The 24,533-nt window shown below is 44.1% G+C and overlaps 1 protein-coding gene across 6 annotated transcripts in view; it reads left to right on the forward strand.

The window, feature by feature from the left end:
- Positions 1–24,533, forward strand: part of ENPP2 (ectonucleotide pyrophosphatase/phosphodiesterase 2) — an 88,686-nt gene that overhangs the window by 27,495 nt on the left and 36,658 nt on the right. For 4 of the 6 annotated variants that reach the window (XM_083749082.1, XM_083749079.1, XM_083749080.1 and 1 more), the window contains exons 2-11: positions 107–209; positions 8,188–8,343; positions 10,581–10,706; positions 11,969–12,029; positions 13,575–13,672; positions 14,391–14,470; positions 16,061–16,180; positions 19,116–19,171; positions 22,223–22,288; positions 23,360–23,432. In XM_083749082.1, the coding sequence (XP_083605208.1) occupies positions 107–209; positions 8,188–8,343; positions 10,581–10,706; positions 11,969–12,029; positions 13,575–13,672; positions 14,391–14,470; positions 16,061–16,180; positions 19,116–19,171; positions 22,223–22,288; positions 23,360–23,432 (939 nt within the window). The remainder of the gene's footprint in view (positions 1–106; positions 210–8,187; positions 8,344–10,580; positions 10,707–11,968; positions 12,030–13,574; positions 13,673–14,390; positions 14,471–16,060; positions 16,181–19,115; positions 19,172–22,222; positions 22,289–23,359; positions 23,433–24,533) is intronic. The other 2 variants (XM_083749083.1, XM_083749081.1) reach the window with 1 other exon arrangement.

Genomic DNA, 24,533 nt, shown 5'->3' on the forward strand with positions numbered 1-24,533 from the left:
CTGCTGGTTTATTCTATTTTAATTGTAAATGTCTTTTTAAAAAAACAGATTGGCTCCTGGCTGGTTTATTAACTCCAGCTATCTCTCTCTCTCGCCTTGTTCCCAGGTAATATCCTTCTTCACTTTTGCTGTTGGGGTGAACGTGTGCATTGGATTTACGGCCAATAGAGTCCGGAGATCTGGCGAAGGGGAAGAGTTTCCATTTCCAGGTACAATGATGATTTAATTTGCCCGTTTTGCAACGCCTTGATGTTTCGGGGTGGAGGAGCAAATGGCTCCAAAATGTAGTTTTCCTGTGTGCCCCCCCCCCACTCCCGTTCTGGATTATAGCAAAGGTTATGTGAAAAAGCCTGAGTCTGTTGACATTCTTGCTTATAGGTAACCTATTTACTTCTCTCTCTGCGTGTGTGACATAGAGAAAGAGAGAGAGAGAGAATGAGACCACATTTAATTATGGTCCGGGGTGATATAGGGTTTTGTGTGTGTGGTTACATGGAACAATGCATTCTGTCACTTAACAAAAAAAAAAAAAAAAAAAAAAGAATTATACATACACCGACTGCAGCAGAAAATAAAAGTTAAGAGGGGTGGTTTATTTAAAGATATGCACTGTCTACCCCTCTGGCGCTGCAATTCTTGTTTGATTGGGACCAGTTTGTGTTTACTGATGGAAAGAGATTTCCTATTATCAGCTAATCACGCTGACTTCTGAACTAGCAGGGGAAATTTTGGGAGGCCGGGGTGGGGGAGAGGAAGGGGGACTGAGGAAAACAGGTGCGGCATGAAACAGATGTTCTCTAATGGTTAGGTTTTCGTTTAAAGTTGCATGGTGTTAAATTTCAAGAGGGATAAAAAAAATGGTGGTATGTTGGGACCTCAACCGTGTTAGGATGCACGTGATACATATTTCAGATTTGGAAAATGGGGGAGTGGGTGTGCTTTGCCTTATCTGTGCTGTGACTGCAGCCATGTGCATGTTTAATTGGAAGTAGGGCCTGGTGTGTACAGTGAGGCTTATTCCCAGGTAACTGTACATAGGATTGTATTCTACATACCCTCCAGCAAATGAAAATGGGGTGTTTGTAAGCACTTCCCTAAATCTCATAAAATTGCAGCATTGGAAGGGACCCCAATGATCATCTAGTCCAACCCCATGCAATGCAGGAATATGTAGCTTTCCTATACACAGGGATCGAATCTGCACTATCTTGGCAATATCTTGATCATTGCCCTCCCCTGTTACATATTGCTAATGGCTCTCGTTGCTGGATGCTGAATACTCTGTGTTTCCAGTAGCCTGTCCACACTGATTTAAAAGGGTGTTTGCTGTTTTAGCTAAAAGCTGTACTAGAAAACACAATGGGAGGTGGCTTCTAGCATGGCAATCAAATAGAATCTCCATGGTTAAAAGCAGCGTACTGCTGAATATCGTTTTTGCTAGGGGAAACATGAGGCAGGGAGGGCTGTTGCCTTAAGGACCTGGTCAGACCAAGGACCTATCAAACTTGTTGTCTTGTTTCTAATGATGGCTAGTCAGATGTCATTGGGGAACCCTCTGCCATTCCCTTTTGTCTGACCCTACAGCTGGTATTTGGGGGTACATGGAAGCGTATGCTTATCAGCTTCCGAGAGGCTTTTGTTGACCACTGTTAGAAGCTCAGCCTACGTTTCCTCCTAGATTTCAGACCTTTATGCCCACATGGCTCAGTCAGTAGAGCATGAGACTCTTAATCTCAGGGTTGTGGGTTTGAGTCTCACATTGGGCAACCCCTGCAATGCAGGGGGAGTTGGAATAAATGACCCTCCCGGTCCCTTCCAATTCTCCATTTCTAAGGTTCTAAGATTACATATCTGCCCTTCCTTCAAGGAGCCCAAGGTGACACTCGTGATTCTTCTCCTGAATTTTATCCTTGCATCAATCCTGTGAGGTGTACGGTAGGCTGAGAGATGGGCTTCATAACTGAATGGGGATTTAAATTCTGGTCTCTTGGGTGTGAGACCAGCTCACAACACACAGTATCTCATTCTAGTCCTGTGTTCCCAACCTTTCAGATCTGCAGTTCTCAGTATTTTTCAGAACTGTTGACTCCATACTGCTGTCACTTTTCTGTAACACATTAAACTCATACCTTTAACTTTTGAGTATATTACCTGAAAGTGACTTTAAAGTTTCAGAGAATTCGCTGTTATTTAGAGTGGCGAGTGTTAATAATTAAAGAAGTTGAAGATGGATTGTTTCATCCATAAAAAGTTTTGTGGGGGAACTTTCTGGCTGTCAACTACCAATGTGATTAGAAATGTCTATAGTGTCCTTAGATCTTCAGTGTTCCCTTGTGGACCTTTCTGGTGGACACAAACATGCCCTCATTTCGGCTGCAGCATCCTTTTTCATTTTTTAAACTACCCCAAACCTGTTCGCATTTGAGAAGCAGAAACTGCAGCCAAGTTGCTGTTTATATTGCAGTGGTGTGTAAGTGTAGGTTTGTGCGCTTTCCTTGCCAAAGTTGTTTCTAACGTATCAAAGTAATGGAAGCAGGATGTAGAAAACCCGAGATCAGAAAGCCTTGTGTTCCAGCGTCATAAATGGGAGAACTGAACGATGGTCTGTGAAAAGGAGGGCGTGCTGTTCTGCTGGATGACTTGCGTCTAACTGGTAACAAATGCTCTGATCAAAGGAGCCTTCTTCAGGCTCTGATAAGCACATATGATTCCTATTATTAGTAATGGAAGTTGCAGATGGGGCAGAGCCTCTTATAAACGGCAAGTTGGACGTTTGCGGCAAGAGGCCTCCTGCACCTCTGCTGAGTTGGCTTGTGCATTTAAGTGCTTAACATCCCTTTTGACCAAATTCTGCTGTCTGATCCATCTGTTTTCTAAGCTAACATGGAAAATGTTTTCTCCAGCTGTTGCAGAAGATAGCCTGCACCGTCCTTGCAGGTGCTGGATACAGTGCTTGCAACACACACACACACACACACACACACACACACACACACACACACAAAACACCCAAGCATATGGCCAGAGTTATTAAAACAGCCCAGCTGACATTGGAAGGTTACTGCTTTCTGGATGCCTACCACCTTTCATAAAGGGGCTTTTAAACAGTACCCCCGGCTGCATTTTGCTACTCTCTTTGCTAACAAAGTCTGAGCTGTGTGAAATGTGTGCTGAAAGGTTGTGGAGCTCGACTGTGGCAGCTTGGCATGGCTTGCAATATACCTTGAGCAGTTTTCTCAACTTGCACATGTTGTGGGTGAGATTTTCAAGTTTCTCGTTTGTCTGTTACATTTACTGGTAAAGGACAATGCGACCGAACAGCCTTTTTGACTCTCTCTCCCTTTAAAGTCACTCATTTAGATATAGGCATTATATTGGCTGTTAAACCTACATTTTCATGGCCACCAGATGAGTAGTTTTATTGTGGTTAGCACCTCGAAACATATTCTTAAGTACTGGGAAGTTTTAAACACCAAAGTGAACCTGGATCTTTGTGTCTCTCCTGCGTGCTTTGGAGCAAAATAGTAATCTCTGCTGCTTGAAAGTATGTGCCTTACTGGTGCTGCATTATTATCAGTATGCAAATTATAGTGGTGTTTTTTTTAATGCCTGTCTTTTTTTACTGCATTTTTGCAGATAGGAAACTGCTGATCTATATGTTTGTGAAACCAGCCATAGTTTTGCCCTTGACTTTTCCCTCTGTGGTGATACAGGAGACTGTAACGTTCAGCAGTATCCGTACTGTGGATGTTTGTGCATAGCAGTTGATTTCCTGTGCCCTAGTCCTGTAAGGTAAACCGATATTACGCAATCGCCCTAGGTGGGAGAAGGAGACCAAGCAATGCTATTTAAAGCTTATGTAGCTACCATATATAGTCAGCCCCTTGGGTCCATCTAGCCTCGTATTTTGTCTTTGCAGACTGACTGCAGCTCTCCAAGGTCTTGGGAGCAGGCATCTCCCAGCCTTTAAACTGGAGATTGAACCAGGACCCCCTGCTCGCAGAGCCCGTTTGTCAGTAAAAAGCAAGTAGCTGTTATTAAAAGGAGTGATTCTTATTGCTTCAGCCCCTTCCCTACCATAAAACCAAGGAGGCATTATTAAAAGGATTGATTTGTATCATTAAACCACTTTGCATTGCCATAGATGAGACTTGCAGGAGTGGGGCTTGGGTTTTCTCTGCCTGCAGAATATTGCCATTTAGCAGCATGGGCAGTCTAGATCTTGCAGAATAATAATAATAATAATAATAATAATAATAATAATAATAATAATAATATATTTATTTATTTTCATTGCCCCCTCTCGGGGACCACGAAATTATTTGGCTGCTCCATCCAACCAGGTAGGGCACTCCACACAAAATCAAAACAACTATAAAAACACTAATTAAAACAATACAGTATAATACAGCAAGGAAGATTAGATGACTTTCAAAGTCCAGGCTTCCCATTCAGGGCCGAGATCGCTCTGGAGAAGAAGCTGTTCTTAAGGTGGCTCATTCTTGTCTTCATCGTCCTGTATCTCCGTCCCGACGGCAGGAGCTCGAAGAGACAGTGACCAGGATGCGATGGATCTTTTACTATGTCCAGTGCCTTCCTATGGCACCTTGTGGCATAAATCTGCTCTAAGGTGGAGAGTGGGCAGCCAACAATGCTCTCTGCTGCCTTAACAACTCTGCACAACCCCATCCTGTCCTGGGTAGTACAGCTTCCGTACCACACACATCTTTTGGCTAACCCAGAGCCTTGGTATAGACCGTTGCATGTACTAGAGAACTTGAGCTGTTAAGAACGTTTGTTATGAATGCATAGCACTTTTCTTTTACCAAACCCATGTATGTTGGGCTCAATTCATATGTTACCTTCATGGCTGTTGCTGCTGCCACAGACCCTACTCCCTTACAGAAGTACAGTGGTACCCCGGGTTACAGATGCTTCAGGTTACAGATGTTTCAGGTTACAGACTCCCCTAACCCAGAAATAGTACCTAGGGTTAAGAACTTTGCTTCAGGATGAGAACAGAAATTGTACGGCGGCAGTAGGAGGCCCCATTAGCTAAAGTGGTAGCCACGATGTCATCTAGTGAACTCTGAGGACAACCCATGATGTCATGTGCTGTATTCGGCACCCTCTGTAGGGACTTCCTGTCTGTGGCTGTCAAACCAGCGTACCACACTCTTATACAGTATGAAATCACACTTTCTATTGTGGCCCAGTACAAGGAAGTCATCATTTTTTGTTTGACATTGTTCTTATGCAAGACCCTAAGGAAATGGAGTCTCTGTTGGGCCTTCCTAACCACCTGGGTTGTATTGATTTTCCAAGTGAGGTCTTCACTAAGGTGAACTCCCAGGAATTTAAAGGAAGAGACTCTCTCCACACACCCCTGATATACAACGGGGATAGTTCCTCTCTCTTCCTCTGAAAGTCCAACACCATCTCCTTTGTCTTGCTGATATTTAGGTGCAAGTTGTTCTCTAGGCACCATGTAGAGACTTTTTGAACCTCCTCCCTATACTCTGATTCATCTCCACCTGTAATTAGACCCATTATGGTGATATCATCTGCAAACTTACTGTATTTTTTGCTCTATAAGACTCACTTTTTCCCTCCTAAAAAGTAAGGGGAAATGTGTGTGCATCTTATGGAGCAAATGCAGGCTGCGCAGCTATCCCAGAAGCCAGAACAGCAAGAGGGATTGCTGCTTTCACTGCACAGTGATCCCTCTTGTTGTTCTGGCTTCTGAGATTCAGATTTTTTTTTTCTTGTTTTCCTCCTCCAAAAACTAGGTGCGTCTTATGGTCTGGTGCGTCTTATAGAACGGAAAATACGGTAATAATTGCAGTGGATCGACCAGATGAAATGCAGTCATATGTATACAACGATATGAAATGAGTATATATGTATACACCCCTGTGGGGTGCCAGTGCTGACCTTTAGAGAGGTAGATGTAACAGGCCCAATCCTCACTATTTGTGTGTGATCCCTCAGAAAGTCTTTAATCCAATCACAGATGGTGGGGGAAAGGTAGAGGTCCATCAGCTTTTTAATAAGAATGTCCGGAAGGATGGTATTAAAAGCTGAGCTATAATCAATAAACAGCAATCTGACATAATTCCCCGGTTTCTCCAGATGACTCACTGCAAGGTGAAAAGCTGGCTATGGCATGATCTATTGACCTATTTCTCCTGTAAGTGAAGTGGTGTTCATCAAAATCCGGTGGAAAACATGTCCTAAGGTGTTGATGAACCATCTCTCAAAGCACATCACTACAGATGTTAATGCAATGGGTCTGTAGTCATTTAGGCAGTTAATTGCTGTTTTCTTTGGGACTGGAACAATGGTGGCTGCTTTCAAACATGATGGTACACAAGCAGTCTGCAGGGAGATGTTAAAAATCCTTGTCAGGACCCCTGCTAGTTGATCAGTGCAGTTTTTTACCACTTTCCCCAGCACCCTATCCAGACCAGCCACTTTGCTGGGATTCCTCCCGTGGTATTGTGCTTTTCATGGTACATCCACGTAGCAAACATTGGGAACCTACAGATCACAACTGCTTTTTGTCAATGGGTTTTTCAATCCTTTATCAAGTGGATGCACAGCTGTCCGACGTGTTGGCTGCACAATATTTCTGACATGGAAAATGTTAGAAATCATTCTTCACATGTAGCTAGTTTGTGTGAGTGTCACAGGCAACAAGGCTGTCACTTATGTGAAATGCAATAACGCTTGCTGAGTTTTGCTTCCTAAAATAAGCGATTGTGCATGGATTTCAACAGACACCCCCCCCCAAGCCGAGGGTGTTTGAGGTGTTCTTAGCTGTAAAATCAGGCTGGCTGGGTTCCAAGTGCAAAGACCTCTGCTGCTCAAGGTTTGCCAGTAAGCCAAATGAAATGGATAAATGAAACCATTGAACAAATCCTTGAAAGACAGCGAAATGGCACACCGTGTCATCGTCTTGTGAAATGTCACACTGTAATTTGGCAGGAGATGATGCAAGGAAAACTAAAAGCCAAAGGGTAACCTAAGGGATCCAAGTGATGGAGCACCCACTTCCATTTTGGTTCTGGTGCTGTTTTGTCTAATATGGTACCATCCAGATTAGGAAAGGTGATGCTAAGCTTAGCAATTGATTTCTGTGAAATTGGTAGGATGCTTCCTAGGGAATATGTAACAAAAGTTGTTGGATTATATGCTACATAAACCAGTAGCTGCGGGATTCTCAAATCATTTTTGAAAAACAAATTTAGCCTAACGGACAACTGTGAAACTGTGCCTTTAGATCATGGTAGTGACACTGTTTTGGCTAAGGCTGATGAGTTGTTGTCCAAAAATGTCGGAGAGGTGCACGTTATCAACCCCTGTGCAGGACAACCTGAAAGTAAGAGCAATGTTTCTTAGCCAGCACATGGTATAAATGAGTTAGATTACTTTCCCTGTTCATTTTATTCATGGCAAGTCAAGAATGACTTCAGCTGAATGCTTCTGCTCTTGGTTTAACTTGACTGACTCTTTTGCTCGAATACCCAATTTTCAATGCTTTATGCTATGAGCCATTTAACATGCTTCTTACTTGCCTCCAACTCACATTGCCCATCATCTCCCTCCCTGTCCCTCACACCACCACTGAAACTTGCTACAAGCAGCCAGGGTTGGTTTTGCTGTGCTGTAAACTTGCATCCTACCTTCCTCATAGATGGTCCATGTGACTGTCTGGCCAAGACCTCTAGAGGGTTTGAGCCTTGACGCCTTCCAGGTCCTTGCCTGTTCTCCTGTCTACAACTAGGTCCCCACCTCCATGCTATTCTCGCCTTCCATTCTTTCTGTCTTTGCGAAATAATTCTCTGGTCTTTGACAGTTTGTTTTATGTCCAGTATCCGGAGTTTCCAGTTACCATAAGTTTGGTGAAAGTGTGGGGGTTTCAATGCAAAACTTGGATTTTTGGTTTGGCACAAAATCCATACAGCTTTGATTCATTGCAGGTTAATCCAGGATAAGAAAATGTCACTGGAGAACATACCAGCTCTTAGATTGTTTGACGAGACTTAAACAGTCTCTTTTCTCCTCTCTTTTATTGGGCAATGCAGTGGGCCTGTTAGCTCAGATTGGCAGTAAGTAGTTATCTTTAGCCAGCTATTGGTTGCTTGACTCATGGTTTCCTCTTTCTCTTTTTTGCCCCCAACACAGTCTTATCCGATTCCTCTTGGACCAGTCCTTCTGGATCCTGCAAAAACAGGTGCTTTGAACTTGACGAGGCAGAGCCTCCAGGTTGCCGCTGCGACAACTTGTGCAAGAGCTACTTCAGTTGTTGTGCAGACTTTGACGAACTGTGTTTAAAGACAGGTAGGAGAGCTCTTAAGTGCCTGCTTTGTACAAATCACTACTGCTGATGAGAGTTATCACAGCCTTTTCTACCTCTCCATGTGCGCTGACATGCTTTTAAGACTTCTCAAATGCATGGTCGTGGATTCTTCTCCATAACAGTTTGGGAAATTTAACCTAAGTTTCCTCAGAAATAGGACCCAGAGCACTAACAGTGGGAAGTACATCTCCAGACCTTTTTATGTCTGGGAAAAGATTCCCAGCACTAAAACCAAAACACTTGACAACACACGTTTAGCATCCTGAAGGAAAGGGTTACCTACTCTCGATTACCTCCAGTCTCTAACTACAATCTTGCATCCCAGCCCATGTCTTCCGACCTGCTTTCAGTTAGGCTCCTATCCAAAGAGTCAAAAGAGCACCTGTCTGTAATCTGAGGTGGTACAGTTCAGGTACCGTTTCAGCACCTCGGTGAGAGCTCAACCATTGCTTCTGTCCACGTCTCCCAGATCTGAGCATCTTTTAACACACTGGGAAATGCAGCTTGTTGAAATCTTAGGACTCATTTTTGCAACTATTTCATATGAGCACGATCCTAGATTTCAGTGGGGGGAAGAATTAAACATGTGTCGCCTTTAAGCCTCTCTTGTTGAAGGTCCTTGAAGTTGCTTGAATTGTGTCCTTGTTTGGCATTCAGTGCATACCGATCTACTTGACTTTACACTCCGGTTGCAGGATGGGTTCATAATAACTTAATAACCAACTTGTAGTAGGACAGTGATTCTCTGTGTGTGTACATGTGTGTTAAGAATTGTATGTAAGCATAATATAAGCAATCTCTTCCATCTTTTTTTCCTTTTGTGTGTTTTCTTGGAGTTATGCTACAACATGGATTGTACGTGAACAGAGGGAAGTTCACAGGAGGCAAATTACCCCATTTCCCTTACCACCCCCTTCGGTTGACTGCCTCTTCAAAAAACAACACACACACACAGCTTCTTTGGATGAAAAGATGGCTCCCTCCTGAACAATCATTGAATCAGGCATAAGGGGAGGGGAGGTGAAACTGTCCAAAGCTTGGAAAGGTTTGGGGCAATTCTTCTTCACTCCATCCTACATGTTGAGGAGGGAGCCTTGGCGTGGACATAATGCTAAACTACAACCCAGCATTGCAAAAACAAGTCAAAGCGAGCACCATTCTTGCACCGTCACTCCTCCTGTGGCATAATCGCCAGGTGGAATTCAGAAGCATTCACTTCTGTTTTAGACCACCATGTCATCTTAACGATGGTTAGTGGAAACGAGCCAAATTCCAGCCCATAAAAATGGTTTGCTGTTACTAACCATAGTAGGAGGGCCAGCTTGGCCCTGCATCCGTGGGTGCCCAGGGCCGTGGGTGTCATGCAGTGGCTGGGCACCCACAAATTTTGGCTCCAGGGCCTTGCACCAGGAATTGGGTGGGTGCTCAGGGCCCCAGGGAGCTGACACCTATGTACCATAGTTTAATAACAGATTAACCAGAGTTTAGTGTTTAGCTGAAGCTTCCCATCTCTTTGTAGGGATGTGCTAGAGAAGTGAGGGAAAGGTATGTGAGTCCATGGCTAGCCTGGCCTCATTTGTAACACTAAACTATGGTTTGATGTTTGTTGTAGCCAGATGCAGCCAGTGTACATAATATACCCAACTACTTGATAGAACTACTCAAACATGTCCTTGTGAAAGAAAAGAAGTGCAAGTATGGAATGCTTTTACAGTCTTTACTCCATTGCTTCTTCTAATATAACATTTTATAGATTGGAGGAAGTGTCAGTCTTCTCAGTGAGCATGGCTGAGCTGGGATTGAAATAGCTCTCTCAAAGTTCTGACTCTCTGGACACATTTAAAAGTACATATTTAAACTGGTTCAACAGTGAGCCCTTCTGTGGGGCATGGATAGCGTGTATCTAAAAAACTGAACCCCCCAGGATTTTGGGGGATAAGGCCATGGCGTTTCAGCTGGAAGAAAAACAGCAATGTAGTGTAGATAACTCCTAAGTCCTGGACCCTGCTACCTTTTGAGCGCAACTAAAGCATCAGTGGCTAAACTTGGACCCTCCAGACATTGTTGGACTGCAGCCACTCCAGGTTCAAAATGAAAACATCCAATACGGTGAAAATTGCTGTGGAATTGTTTTGCCCCAAAGGTGTGGGGCACATGTGCATAGTTGTCTTTAAGAAACCACTGTCTTCATGTTTTTTTGTTTTTGTGATAATGTTAGCTGGAGGCTGGGAATGTACGAAAGAGCGATGTGGAGAGACGAGGAATGAAGATCATGCCTGTCACTGTTCTGAAGACTGCTTATCCAGAGGGGACTGTTGTACTAACTACCAAGTTGTTTGTAAAGGTACTTGTTTTCGTTCTTCTATCTGCTAAAGGAATGTAAGCGTTCCGGATCATGCTCCTCCTAAGGATGTTTTGGAAGGGAGATGTGAGTCACCTTGTCCAAGCTGACTGATGCTTCATACTTTCTGCGATGCTTCCCCTAGGTTACCGCACTGCTATCTGGAGAGGCTATAGTGCGACAAAAGTGGGAGAAAACTTCTGGGCCGTTTTTGGTGTTACTAGTTATGGGTTTCAGCAGGAAGTTACAGAACTTGCACCAAGGCCACCCCAAAACATTTGTAGGCACAAATAATATTGAGAGTGGTTTTTTTAAAAGCCCAATTAAAGACACCACTTCGTAGGTATGTGCCCATGCAGAAACTAGTTGAGAAGTCCTTTTTTTTAACGAGACAGTTCAGATATTTTTGTACTTAGTGACAGAATAACAACAACAACAGTGATAGTCATGCTGTTCTATAGGTGAAATAGGATCTTCCAAGTGGCCTCCCATCTTTCTCCTTGTGAACAGCCAGTAGCAAAAGGTTTCTATGACTTGATGACCTGTTTGTTGAGCATCCATCCTGATTTGTTTGCGGGGAGGTTAGATGATGGGTATGCAGCAAATGCTACCCAACAGTTTCCGGGGCATTTTCCCCACCACTTTCCATCTTGCAAAAAAAAAAAAAAAATCCCACCACACTTTATTTTTATTGCTCCAAACACACTTTATAATTGCACAACCTGAATTTGCTGGGGTGTGATTGAATCTCATCTGAAATAGCAACAGAGGCGCATTGTTTATATATGCTTCCAGCCATACTAGTCAGGCAGAGTATACTGTTGTGAAAGATGGTGGTGAAATTTTAACTGTTAAAAAAGCAGCCTTGGACTGTGAAACGGTGAAATAATTCTTTTCAGGATTTTGTCACCATGAGATTAAGCATCCAAAGCTGCACTGAGCACACACTGGACAATGAACATGCAGCCAGAAAGAAGTGTTGAGTTAAAACACACACACAGTTTGGCAAACCTGCACCCTACACATCTGTATACAATAAAAGATACTAAGATTGGCTATGATCATTCAAGGATTCATGAAAACAAACATGGCAGTGCAGCTGCAATCTGATGTGCTCTTTACTCGAGAACAAGCCCTAGTGATCAGTAGGACTGACTCCTACAGAAACATATAGGATCTGGTTGCCTGCCTCACCTTTGCTGTAAATGGAACTTGCAACTGTATAGGTCATGTACAAAATGGTTCTTATTATCATCCCTCTTTAGGAGAGACTCACTGGGTTGCGGATGAATGTGAGGATACACGGACACCAGAATGCCCAGCAAAGTAAGTGCTTTGTTTTATGTGCTTATTTTTATCACGTGTAGGAGATCTATTAAGTGTCGGCTGCCACTGGTGGTCAGATCAACTAAGCGGTTCGTTTTTGTGTCCTGTTGGGAAAACTGAGGCTTGTTGCAAGCATCTAAAGAAAGGAGAACCATCATACTGTATGCATTTTCTGGACAATATCCAGTTGCGGCAGCCCATTTGCAGAACAGCCATTCTGCTAGTGAGAGCACTTATTTACGATTATATACAATAGCCAAATCGAATGGATGTCTTTCGCTTGCAGAATGCATTATTCAGCCCATAGTGCAGCAGCTACTATTATACTCTTTGTCAATCTAGCTTTGTGCTGCTCAACAGCACAGACTCTCGCACAACATGGTGCTAACATTGCATTGGATCTCTCCCTCTCCATGCCTTTACATCAAAATCTTCTTGTTGTTCTTCTTCTTTGGCCATCACTCGTAGCTGAGTAAGATTGTCTTCCATGAACACGGTCTTAACAGTGAGTCCGTAAGTGACTGTGGAGGCCAATTCTGGATCCACACGTCCTTCCACACTGGGGACATTGGGTTCTGGATGGGAGTTGATCACGGTGAAGGTTTGCCAAGCATGCCTTCCTCTTAGCATGTTTCTCCCTTAAGTCCTGAGTCCGAGTATTTTCAAAGCCCATGACACCTTTGGTAAAGGCTGCTCTCCAGCTGGAGCACTCACAGGCCAGTGTTTCCCAGTTGTTGGTGTTTATGCTACATTTTTTTTATTTGCCTTGAGAGAGTCTTTAAACCTCTTTTGTTTTTGCCACCAGCATTATGCTTTCCATTTTAAAGTTTGGAATAGAGTATAGTAGTTGCTTTGGAAGACAATATTCAGGCATCCGAACAACATGACCAGTCCAATGAAGCTGATGTTGAAGAATATTGCTTCAACACTGGTGATCTTTGCTTCTTCCAGCGCACTGGCATTAGTTTGCCTGTCTTCCCAAGAGAAATGTAAAAATATCAAAATATAGGGTTGTATTCATTTAAGTCCTACTTGAAGTAGACCCTCTGAAATTACTGTTTTACACTGTAGAACTGCCCTGTGATCTTCAGGTGAAGGGCAGTATAGAAATTTAATAAATAAAAATAATGAATCTAAGTCCTGTTTATTAACCTCAATGTGTTGGCTCTGAGTAGGACCAGCAGTGAATACTACCCATGTATTATAAACTTATAACAACACCATTTTCCGATGGCAATGGGACTAAGTTTCCCTGTGGATTTTTAACAAAAGATAACTTATCTGCATGGAAACACAAAGGTAACAAATAAATTTAAAAAATACTTATAAGGTGATGCCTTATTTATTTATATAACTCAAATGAGTGAAGGGCATGTGTGCCTGGGATTTTTGGCTCTGCTCAGGCATAAAAGTTGTCCTAGGTCACTTTGACACAAGGTGAAGTTGTCCTGAAACCACAGAGAAGAGGCTTTCTTTCCCAATTTGTTTTGCCACATCTTTACTCCAGCTTTGAAGTTCATTAGTAACATGCTTTGCCTCCCACAGTTTTGTTCGCCCCCCATTGATAATCTTTTCGGTCGATGGCTTCCGTGCGTCGTACATGAAGAAAGGCGACAAAGTGATGCGCAACATTGAAAAACTAAGTAAGTGCATGTGCTTTATTGGGACAAAAGCCCTTTTTTGTCTTTGTCCCTTCTAAACTGCAATTTAAAATGTATTTAGTAAGCCCTACTGAACAGATATAAGCTGGAGACTGGTGACTGGGAGAGGCTGCCAAGACCACATAACACCGGTCTTGAAAGACCTACATTGGCTCCCAGTACGTTTCCGAGCAAAATTCAAAGTGTTGGTGCTGACCTTTAAAGCCCTACATGGCCTCGGTCCTGTATATCTGAAGGAGTGTCTCCACCCCCATCATTCTGCCCAGACACTGAGGTCCAGCGCCAAGGGCCTTCTGGCGGTTCCCTCATTGCGAGAAGCCAAGTTATAGGGAATCAGGCAGAGGGCCTTCTAGGTAGTGGTGCCCGCCCTGTGGAACACCCTCCCACCAGATGTCAAAGAGAACAACTACCAGACTTTTAGACAACACCTGAAGGCAGCCCTATTTAGGGAAGCTTTTAATGTGTGATGCATTGCTGTATTTTAATATTTTGTTGGAAGCCACCCAGAGTGACTGGGGAAGCCCAGCCAGATGGGCGGGGTATAAATAATAAATTAATATTATTATTATAAGCATGTACAGGATTGCACAGTTAGTGCAGCAAAATACCATGTTTCATGATTGACTTGAATGGCATCTGCTGCATGTAAACATCACGGCACCGATCTATATTAAAACCACACCACAAACTTCATTTTCAGGGTCCTGTGGGACACATGCGCCATATATGAGGCCTGTCTACCCTACAAAAACCTTCCCGAACTTGTATACCCTGGCGACGGTAAGTTTTGCTGCTGGTTTTATGAGTATATAGGAAACCTCCTGCTTTTCTGTAGATATCAAATGAGTGGTAGTTGGTGATGAGGAAAGCCTCTGAGATATGTTGTTGTTCTGCTTTGATGGAGGGGAAGGGAATGGTCACCGAGCCTAAGGGCAAATTTGCATATACCTGTGTCATGTGAAAAAGACCAGGGTTAGGGCTCAAACAACATGAACGATTTTGCATCCAGGAAGGCTCAAGTGAGAAGCTGGCATTTAACCTGTTGAGCTTCGTGAGAGTATAAAAAACTTTTGACCTGAGCTATCCTCCCCTCTAGCAGGCATTTGACCATCCGTATTTGCTATCAGTTTGGAAGTGAATTGGGTTCATGCCCTTCTACATACTTGGACTCATTGGTACCCGCCATAGGTGTTGCTAAATTTAAAAGGAGAAATTTCACATACACTGAAAAAAACAACACTCCAGCTCTCTGTCAACTTCCAGGATCTGTTTGATTTCAGTCCTTCGGATCACTGAGAGTAAAGAAAGAGATTAGGGTAACTAATCTTATTGTCTGGAGAAGGAACTTCAGGAATCACCTTGGACTCCGAACCAAAACTCCACTCTTTGCTCCATTTTGGGGGGTGGGGTGGGGGGCAAGGCCAGGCTACTTCTCAACTACAGCTATGCTTAAATGTTGAGTAGAGTTTGCTATGAGCAGCAGGCTCTTCTTCCATACTAGGGAAGAGGAGGTGTAAAATGGGGTCTGGAGGAACTGGGTTCTGAAAAAGTGTGAGTCTGGAAATGGAAGTCTACAGTTGAGCCATGGATTGTTAAAGGAGCCCATTTCTTTTAAAGGAGAGCAATGAAATTAGGGGAGCATAATAGTTAATAGTATTCTTGGAGGCAAGATTATGACTGCGGAGGAGGCATGACATGAGGTTAAACATGCCTCTAAAGCATTCTTGTTCAGGATACAACTCGCCCTACTCCATTACTCCTTTGCACGTGGGGGCGGGGAAAGGGTTGGAGGGATCCACGGCCAGCTTCAAATGGTATTACAAGACTTCCATTCTAGACTGGCTGAAAGTCAGTTAGGGATACACCTGGCAATATGTAACCATTAACTGCATTATCTCTCCTGCTCTTTCTTAACTCTTGGGCCATGTCCTGATTCCTGTGTTGCTTACACTGGTGTATACCCATATAATCAGTGATGGGGAAAGCACTAGTGTTGGGGAAACCCAACAGAAGAGAGCTTTTAAGTTCTCTGCCTTGCTTGGAAGACAAGGCCCCCTTGGCATGCCAGCTCTGGAAGGCTAGGGATGCTCAGACTGTATTCGAGTATATACATTTTGCATAAATGTGTAATCCTCAGAAATATAACCCCCATGTAAGATGTGATTGTACTGTATTGCACAAGATTAGTCAGCAGATTAGCATAGCGAGATGGAGGCCTTAATTTGGAAGACAAGTTCTTAGCACTTCAACAAAAAAATAGAAGTCTTCCCACGTGCTATGATTTCCACTAAAACTGCTATTTTTTTTCGTTATAAAGTCATATTGAATAGTTAATAATCTGTTTTATTTTTCAACATTTCCAACACAAAGGGCCTCTATCCTGAATCCCATGGAATCATTGGCAATTCAATGTACGATCCTGTATTTGATGCTGCTTTCAGCCTCAGAGGCCGAGAAAAATTCAATCACAGGTGGTGGGGAGGTCAGCCGGTAGGTTTCTGTTTTGTTTGCCTTAGTGAAATTGAATCAATAAAAATAATGAACATTTTGTGTGTGTGTGTGGTATTAAATCTTCTGGCTTTTATCTTGGCATGATTGGGGGCAGCTATGTCAAAAATTAGTCATGACTCTGCTCCAGTGGGAGTCGGGGATAATGTCACTTTTACTCCATTGGTTTTGAGTGAGACTTTGTCATGGCTAACTTCTAGCCAGATCAGGGTTGCTGGATTGGTTATGCAGAAAAGCCTATTAAGGGAAGTCCTTGCTGAAAATTGGCTCTGATACTGTTAAATATAAAGGTAAAGGGCCCCCTGACCATTAGGTCCAGTACGGACGACTCTGGGGTTGCGGTGCTCATGTCGCTTTATTGGCCGAGGGAGCCTGCGTACAGCTTCCGGGTCATGTGGCCAGCATGACTAAACCGCTTCTGGTGAACTAGAGCAGCGCACAGAAACGCCGTTTACCTTCCCGCCAGAGCGGTACCTACCGGTATTTATCTACTTGCACTTTGACGTGCTTTCGAACTGCTAGGTTGGCAGGAGCAGGGACCGAGCAACGGGAGCTCACTCCATCACAGGGATTCGAACTGCCGACCTTCGGATCAGCAAGCCCTAGGCTCTGTGGTTTAACCCACAGCACCACCCACGTTCCCTTCACTGCTAAATATAGCTTTAGCAAAAGACTGGGATGCCCATCATAATGATACTCTGGTTTAAAATTTGGTTTAAATTCTCTTTAATTATTTTTAGATATACAGTGGAACGGGATCCATGCAGGATGCACGCTTGCAACCCACAGCGTCCGCAACCTGCAGTGGCGCATCTGTGCATGTGCAGGTTGCGATTCGGCACTTAGGCGCAAAGTGTGATTTAATGCTTCTGCGCACGCACAACCGCGAAACCCGGAAGTAACCTGTCCCAGTACTTCTGGGTTTCGGTGGTCCGCAGCCCGAAAATACATAACCTGAAGTGTCTGTAACCCGAGGAATGACTGTATCCCTGTGGCAGTGTGTTACTATAGCTATAAAATGCAGTCCCCACCCACCTTCACTTTAGCACTTAACAATAGAACTCGGACACAAGCAGCTGGTTACAACCCTTCTATAGCCAATTCCACTTGGCAACGCCAAGAGTGTTATGGGTCAAAAGCTTTTTGAATAATTTAAGACACCACCATGGCCGTATCCTGCTCGTGTAAACAGAGTATTATTAGGAACATCAAAAAGGTGTTTTACACTTTCAAAAAGGTGAAAGCAAATGCAAGGGACCCGTTCACCAGGGGAGATTGATCTATGGTTCCTGTTAGTACAGTGTCCAAAAGGAACATGGTGCTCCTACAGGCAATAAGGCAAAATGAAGCATTTTTCTTGTGCAGTGTTCCCAGAGATGACATTGAGCTCCTGTTGAGTCTTTGATTTGATTGCTCCCATGGCCCAGCCCTACTGTTAGGCAAAAGTCAGGCAGCAGAAAAATTCAACTGCAATTCTGATTGGTGTCTGTATGTGGGATGTGGAGTCATTGTATCCTTGGCCTTCAGCAGCAAAATACAGTGGTACCTCGAGTTACAGACGCTGCAGGTTACAGATGCTTCAGGTTACAGACTCGGCTAACCCAGAAATAGTACCTCGGGTTAAGAACTTTGCTTCAGGATGAGAACAGAAATCGCGTGGCGGCGGCATGGCAGCTAAAGTGGTACCTCAGGTTAAGAACAGTTTCAGGTTAAGAATGGACCTCTAGAACAAATTATGTTCTTAACCCGAGGTACCACTGTCCTGGCTGTGGCTGGAGGTGCTGTGTTTTTTGCCAGACTCCCAAGAGGGGTTCCTTAAGATGCTTTGAAGCTGAACCTTCTAACTCAGAATTGCAAGCTGGGGATTTAACCGGGCAGCAACTGCTAATGGGTAGATCATGGAGGATAAATGGTTGATGATAGTCTCTACCATTGTGAGCAGCCCAGTGCCACACCTCTGTCCTATAATTTTGTTCCACTGCAAGAGATATATTTTCCTCTATGTTTTTCATCACTGCGTAGGTGGTATGTGGGTGTTAAGGGCTGTACAGTATTTGACCCAGACCAAGGCTTCAAATCTCTTGCAGAGTCTGGTCACATGATAATTCAGAACATGAGACGGTGTAGAGCCTTCATGTGGTGGTCCTTGGCCTGTGTGGTGATCTTAACTTGTGCCCAGCGATGAAAATGTCATTTCACAACCTGTGTTAAAAGCTGAATTCTTTGCATGACAGTGAATACTCACATATGCAACCTGGTTGCTATTGTGAGACTGGGAGCTAACATTGAACAGTGGTACCTCGGGTTAAGTACTTAATTCGTTCTGGAGGTCCGTACTTAACCTGAAACTGTTCTTAACCTGAAGCACCACTTTAGCTAATGGGGCCTCCTGCTGCTGCCGCGCCGCTGGAGCACGGTTTCTGTTCTCATCCTGAAGCAAAGTTCTTAACCTGAAGCACTATTTCTGGGTTAGTGGAGTCTGTAACCTGAAGCATATGTAACCTGAAGCGTATGTAACCCGAGGTACCACTGTACTTCAGATGTTCATGTGTGTGTGTGTCTGTGTGTGTGAACATTATGCCAGTGACTTCAGAGATTGAAATTTTCAGCATCCGGAAAAAGGCACCAGCTTGCACAATCAGGATTTTAGCTCTGGTTCTCCTTTTAATTTTTTCCCCAGTTATTAAATAACCATGACCCTGATTCTCTAACCTGTTAATCAAGGAAACTATTCAGATTTCTGCTGCTAGCCCGGTTGGATGCAAATGCTCAAATACTAATCTGTAGAACTGGAAGCCAATGTTTGGGGCTGAGGGTTGGGGAAGGTTTTATTTATGACATTTTGTTTTAATAAATGTACCATCATGTAGCCGACGGTCTGCCGCTCTTTATAATCGCCTTATATTTTCCTAATTAGATATGGATTACGGCTGCCAAGCAAGGGGTGAGAGCTGGTTCATTCTTTTGGTCTACGTAAGTATACCCGCACAAGACAGAATTGGTAACTTGACCGCAATAAACAAGAACTGGGAAGCAAATGCCACAGAAATCGACAGGTCTTAATTTCCAAAGAAGGATAGAATCGGGCTGAAAAGTGTCCCTGGCTTCATCTCTTGAGAGCTTTCAATTCAGGCAACATCTCTTTTCCAATTTGCCTAATAATAATAATAATAATAATAATAATAATAATAATAATAATAATTTTTTATTTATATCCCACCCTCCCCAGCTGAAGCCAGGCTCAGGGCGGCTAACAACAATAAAATAGTACAACATTCTAAAATCATTTCATTATAAAATTAATTCAAATCAAATTGATGGCAACCATTTGGCTAGAGTTCTGTGAAGATTGCCAAAGGAGGGAGTCAGGCTGTGCCCTGGCCAAAGGCTTGGTGGAACAGCTCTGTCTTGCAGGCCCTGCGGAAAGTTATCAAATCCCGCAGGGCCCTAATCTCTTGTTGCAGAGTGTTCCACCAGATCGGAGCTACAGCCAAAAAAGCCCTGGCTCTGGTTGAGGCCAGCCTAACCTTTCTGTGGCCTGGGACCTCCAAGATGTTTTTGTTTGAAGATCGTAAGTTCCTCTGTGGGACATACCAGGAGAGGCGGTCCCGTAGGTACGAGGGTCCTAGGCCGTATAGGGCTTTAAAGGTTAAAACCAGCACCTTAAACCTGATCCTGTACTCCACCGGGAGCCAGTGCAGCTGGTATAGCATCGGATGAATGTGATCTCGCAGCGAAGACCCCATAAGGAGTCTCGCCGCGGCATTCTGCACCCGCTGGAGTTTCTGGGTCAGTCTCAAGGGCAGCCCCACGTAGAGCGAGTTACAATAATCCAGTCTGGAGGTGACTGTCGCGTGGATCACAGTGGCTACATGTGATGAAGTGTTTTGGAAAAGCACTGTATAAGTAACTATTAACTAAGAACCAATGTAGAGGATACACTGTAAAAATGAAGTAAAAAATGAAGTGAGGAGGGGGAAGCGATGCGTGGCCTTCCAAATGTTGCACTGCAGTGGTCAGGCATTATGGACATTGTAGCCTGCCATATCTGGAAAACCTATTGCCTACTCCTGCGTTACACCATTGACACTCCAGAAATTACTGGTAAACTGGAGTAGATGGTGGAGGCTCTATCTGTGGGACTAAACCCACCTACGATAACCCCAAAAGTTATTGTGCTTTTCCTTAGCAACTTGGTGTACAGAATAGCATTAAAGTGGGATGAAAGGAACCTGTTGAAATTGGGTCAGAACAGAGGGAAAAGTCACATTTATTATTTTAACTTTAACAGCAAATGTCTGTTTCTAGCTTAATGCTTCCTAGGTGGTTTTAACATGGGCAGGGGAGCCTGGGCTCCTCCAGGCATTTACTGAGCTATAGCTGCCTTCAGCCCTGACCATTGGTCATGCTAGCTAAGGCTGATGGGAGTTCCAGCAACATCTGGAGAGCTGCAGGTGCCCCATCTGCATGGCCAAGGCACATAAGGTGCACTGCTGGCTGGTGAGGATGTGGCAGTGTAAATACAACACAGGAGACCATTGGATGGGTTAAATTAGGATGCAACTTTATTGACGACAGGTGTAAGCATAAGACATTGGGTAAGCATCTGCCCTCAACCAGCCCGCCTGCTGGTTGCACCCAGGGTGAGTTGGACCTGGCATGACGGCTAACCCTAGGCATGGATCAAGTGGGGCATCCCTGACAGTGTTGTCTGGTGCTATGGCCCATTGGCAGTTCTACCCCTTCCAGGACCTTTTTAACGGGGTACCCAGTACCCAGCCTTAATTGCCCAAGTCTTGACGTTTGCTCTGAGACAGGCGAAAAGCTGCAGAAGGGCTCATTTGTCTGCAGGAAATATTCCTCCCTGGCAGTGCTGTCTTTGGCATATGCGCCGCCAGGGTGCAAAGATCCGCCCAGCGCCCCTGTTGTGAATGACAAGCGCCGCCACTGGCACGGCACGTCTTTGGTAAATGAGCGCACAAAGTCGAAAGTTCTTTAGTGAAACAGTAGGTACAGTGGTACCTCTGGTTGCGAACGGGATCCGTTCCGGAGGCCCGTTCACAACGTGAAAAGAGCGCAACCCACAGCAGTGCATCTGCACACACGCGGGTTGCGCTTCGCCGCTCCTCGCATGTGCGTGACGTCACTTTATGTGTCTGCGCATGCGCGAGCGGCGAAACCCAGAAGTAACCCTTTCCGGTACTTCCGGGTCACCACGGGACGTAACCTGAAAGAACGTAACATGAAGCAAACGTAACATGAGCTATGACTGTATACATTTTGATAATACCTAGGTATATATATATATTGTTTTTCTAGCTTGATCAAAATTATGTATTATTTCATAACAGGTAGATAGTTAAGAGATTAGGCGGCTTCAGCGGTGTCTGCCTGGCGCCCCCCCCCCCCCAGAATTCGGCGCCTGGGTGCCCTGCACCCCTTGCACCCCTGGGTAAAGACGGCCCTGCTCTTTGGCTCTCAATAGGGTGGCCAAGTAATCCATAGCAAGGTCCATACCACCTCAGCCCATTCACCATTGGGCTGAAACACATGCGCATGATAACATGGGTGGGAGGGCAGGTGACCCACCGACAGTCAGGTACATGCTGGGCACTGGGCACTGGGCACCACTCCCTTTTACTGCCCCAGCCTCTGCCCTTTGCCCACCCCCCCCAGCTCCCTCCTGATTGGCCAAGAGGGTGGCCCAGATTCATGTGGCTGGACGAAGAGGCCAAGCATGGACCCCTCCTTCCCAAATTCTCAGTCCCAAGCTGCACTGGGCAGCAAATGGGAGCCACCCCCTAAGCAACGGTAAGCCTATTCTATCATTTAACAGGCTTTGTTACGGGAGAACCATAGCCATGATTATTAGCAGCAGTGCCTACGTGCTCTCAACGTGAACCACTATAGTACCCAAGCATAGCACACCCATGCTTTGTGACGGTCTTGCGTGTGAATATGGGCCAAAAATTAAAATAAAATTGTGCCGCTGTTTCTTACTCACTTTGCTCTGTTCTGTTCTAGTATGATCCCTCACGAGCGCAGAATATTAACAATCCTGCAATGGCTAACTCTGCCAGACAATGAAAGGTAAGTCATATTTTCTTTTCCCTTCTAAGTGTGGCTGAATGCCAGCGTTGCCAATATTCTCTGTAGATCGCAAGCTTTGATCCACTGTCCTGCTCCTTGTTGACCAGCTCATGACGTGAATGCCCTGTTATTGTGGACGTGAACGCTCATGGGCTAGGGTCGGTTGGCACAGAGTGTCTGTGTGTTTGAAATGCTGTTTCGTCTAATGTGGCTTAATGAGTGTTGCACCCTGCGATTTGGGCCGGTGTCAAGATTTTTAATTGTGTCGCTGAGTACACACGGCTCTAGACCCTGCCAGCGGGCACAGACTTTGGCTGTTGTTGTTGTTGTCCTTTTCTCCTGACCTCCGTTACACAACTATGGAATGTTTCTTCCCGAGTCTTTGCTCAGCACCTCTCAGCATCCCTTCTAATATTTTTAATGAAGTTGCGGTACAAGGAAGGGCTTAATCGGACTGTGGAAAACTTGTGACAGAGTTGCAGTCCTCTTGTTTCTCCCCTTCTGAAGGCAAGCTTTGTTTGAAAGGGTTGATGTGAGCTAACCTGCTATGGGAAAACTGTTCAGACAACAATTTTCTTTTTCTATTCTTTTAATAACATTTTATTGATTTTCCAAAAATAACAAAAATAAAAACAACAATACAAAAACAAAACAAATTGACTTCCCTCTAATCCCTTCCTTGGTTCTATTATTTATCAACATACTGCATGTCTATTGTTAAATTTTAACCTATCCATTCATAACAAAATTACAAGTAATCTTGAAACCCTGCGAATGTATTCACCTGTGTACATTGTAAATATGCAATAAACATCTTCCATTCTTCCTTAAATTTGTTGTTGCCTCTTCCTCTTAGTTTCATGGTAATTTTGCCATCTCAGCATATTCCATTAATTTAAATTGCCAATCTTTTTTTGATGGGACACCTTCTTCCCAATGTTGTGCTAGTAAGGTCCGTGCAGCCGTTGTTGCATACATAAACAAGTTCTTTTGTGATTTTGATAGGTCCACTCCTATAATACCCAATAAGAAAGCTTCTGGTTTTTAAAAACATTTTTCTTTTCTTTTCAGGCCTTATGCTTATGCGTTCTACTCTGAGCAACCAGATATCGCTGGCCACAGATATGGCCCCTTTAGCTCTGAGGTTAGTATAGTTCCTCTTCCGTAAATAGCATGGCTCTGAGCCCAGTGCTTTGCCAATACTCCAGAGTTGGGGGAGCCTGTTGCTGTCCAGATGTTGCTACACTCCATCCTCCTTGGTCATTGGATAGTTGGAGGCCATGAACATCTGGAGGGCTGCAACTTCCTTACAATTTGCATTACAGCAAAAGCCATAGAAAGGCTAACCTTTGACTGAATTGTGTGTGTTGGAAGCTGATGGTTTAATCTGCACATCTGTAAGCATCCAATGAGAGGAGAGTCTGTGGAAAACAGAAAAGATATATATGTAAAATTGCAGGAAAACAACCTGAAAACTTCCAGCTCTAAGAAGTCCCTCCTAGAGTGTCATAAAATCATAGACGTGTGGCTTTAGGCAGGAGCAAAATTTATCATTGACAGGCCACCTCTTGGATATATTCAAAGTTAAACAGTTTTAAAGAGCAGTATGTGGAAAACAGCATTTCTTATGTTATGTTATGTTATATTATGTTATGTTTTCTGCCATATAATAACTATAGCAGTTAATGCTATAGCAGCTCTCTGAGGTTCCCTCGATGGGTTTTTGTGTGTTTCGAATGACTGCCTTCCTTTGCATGTCAAACCGCTTGTGAAATTTAGAGTTTCACAAGTGCTTTGATATAACAGGGTCACGTTAAACGATAACGACACTCACTGTTTCCTACAGTGCTTTGAATCAATTTTCTCACTGCTAGTCGCAGTGAGAGTTTTGCTCCAGGTGGCAGAATGATAAGGGTGGCAAATTTGTACACTGCCACCACAATTTACCACTCTGGAAGTGCCAAATTAAGATAGGATCACCTAGCAGTTTGGTGGGGGACGGGAGATGGACCTTCTCTGCCTAAGACAATAGAGGGATCCTGGCAGAGACAGCAGACAGTGTTGGATTAGATAGACCAGTAGAATAAGATGGCTTCCTGTTTTCCTGTGGGTGTGAGTTTCAGGGGATGAGAGCCTTGTTCTGAAGTATAGAATACCTTTACATTTTTTATGCCATGCTCTCAGGAGATGGGTGGTGTCCTGACTAATGCACAATCTTGATTGGGTGACACCAACTCCAACCAAA

This window comes from Podarcis gaigeae, assembly GCF_964106915.1.
Source record: "Podarcis gaigeae genome assembly, chromosome: 7".
NCBI lineage: Eukaryota > Metazoa > Chordata > Lepidosauria > Squamata > Lacertidae > Podarcis > Podarcis gaigeae.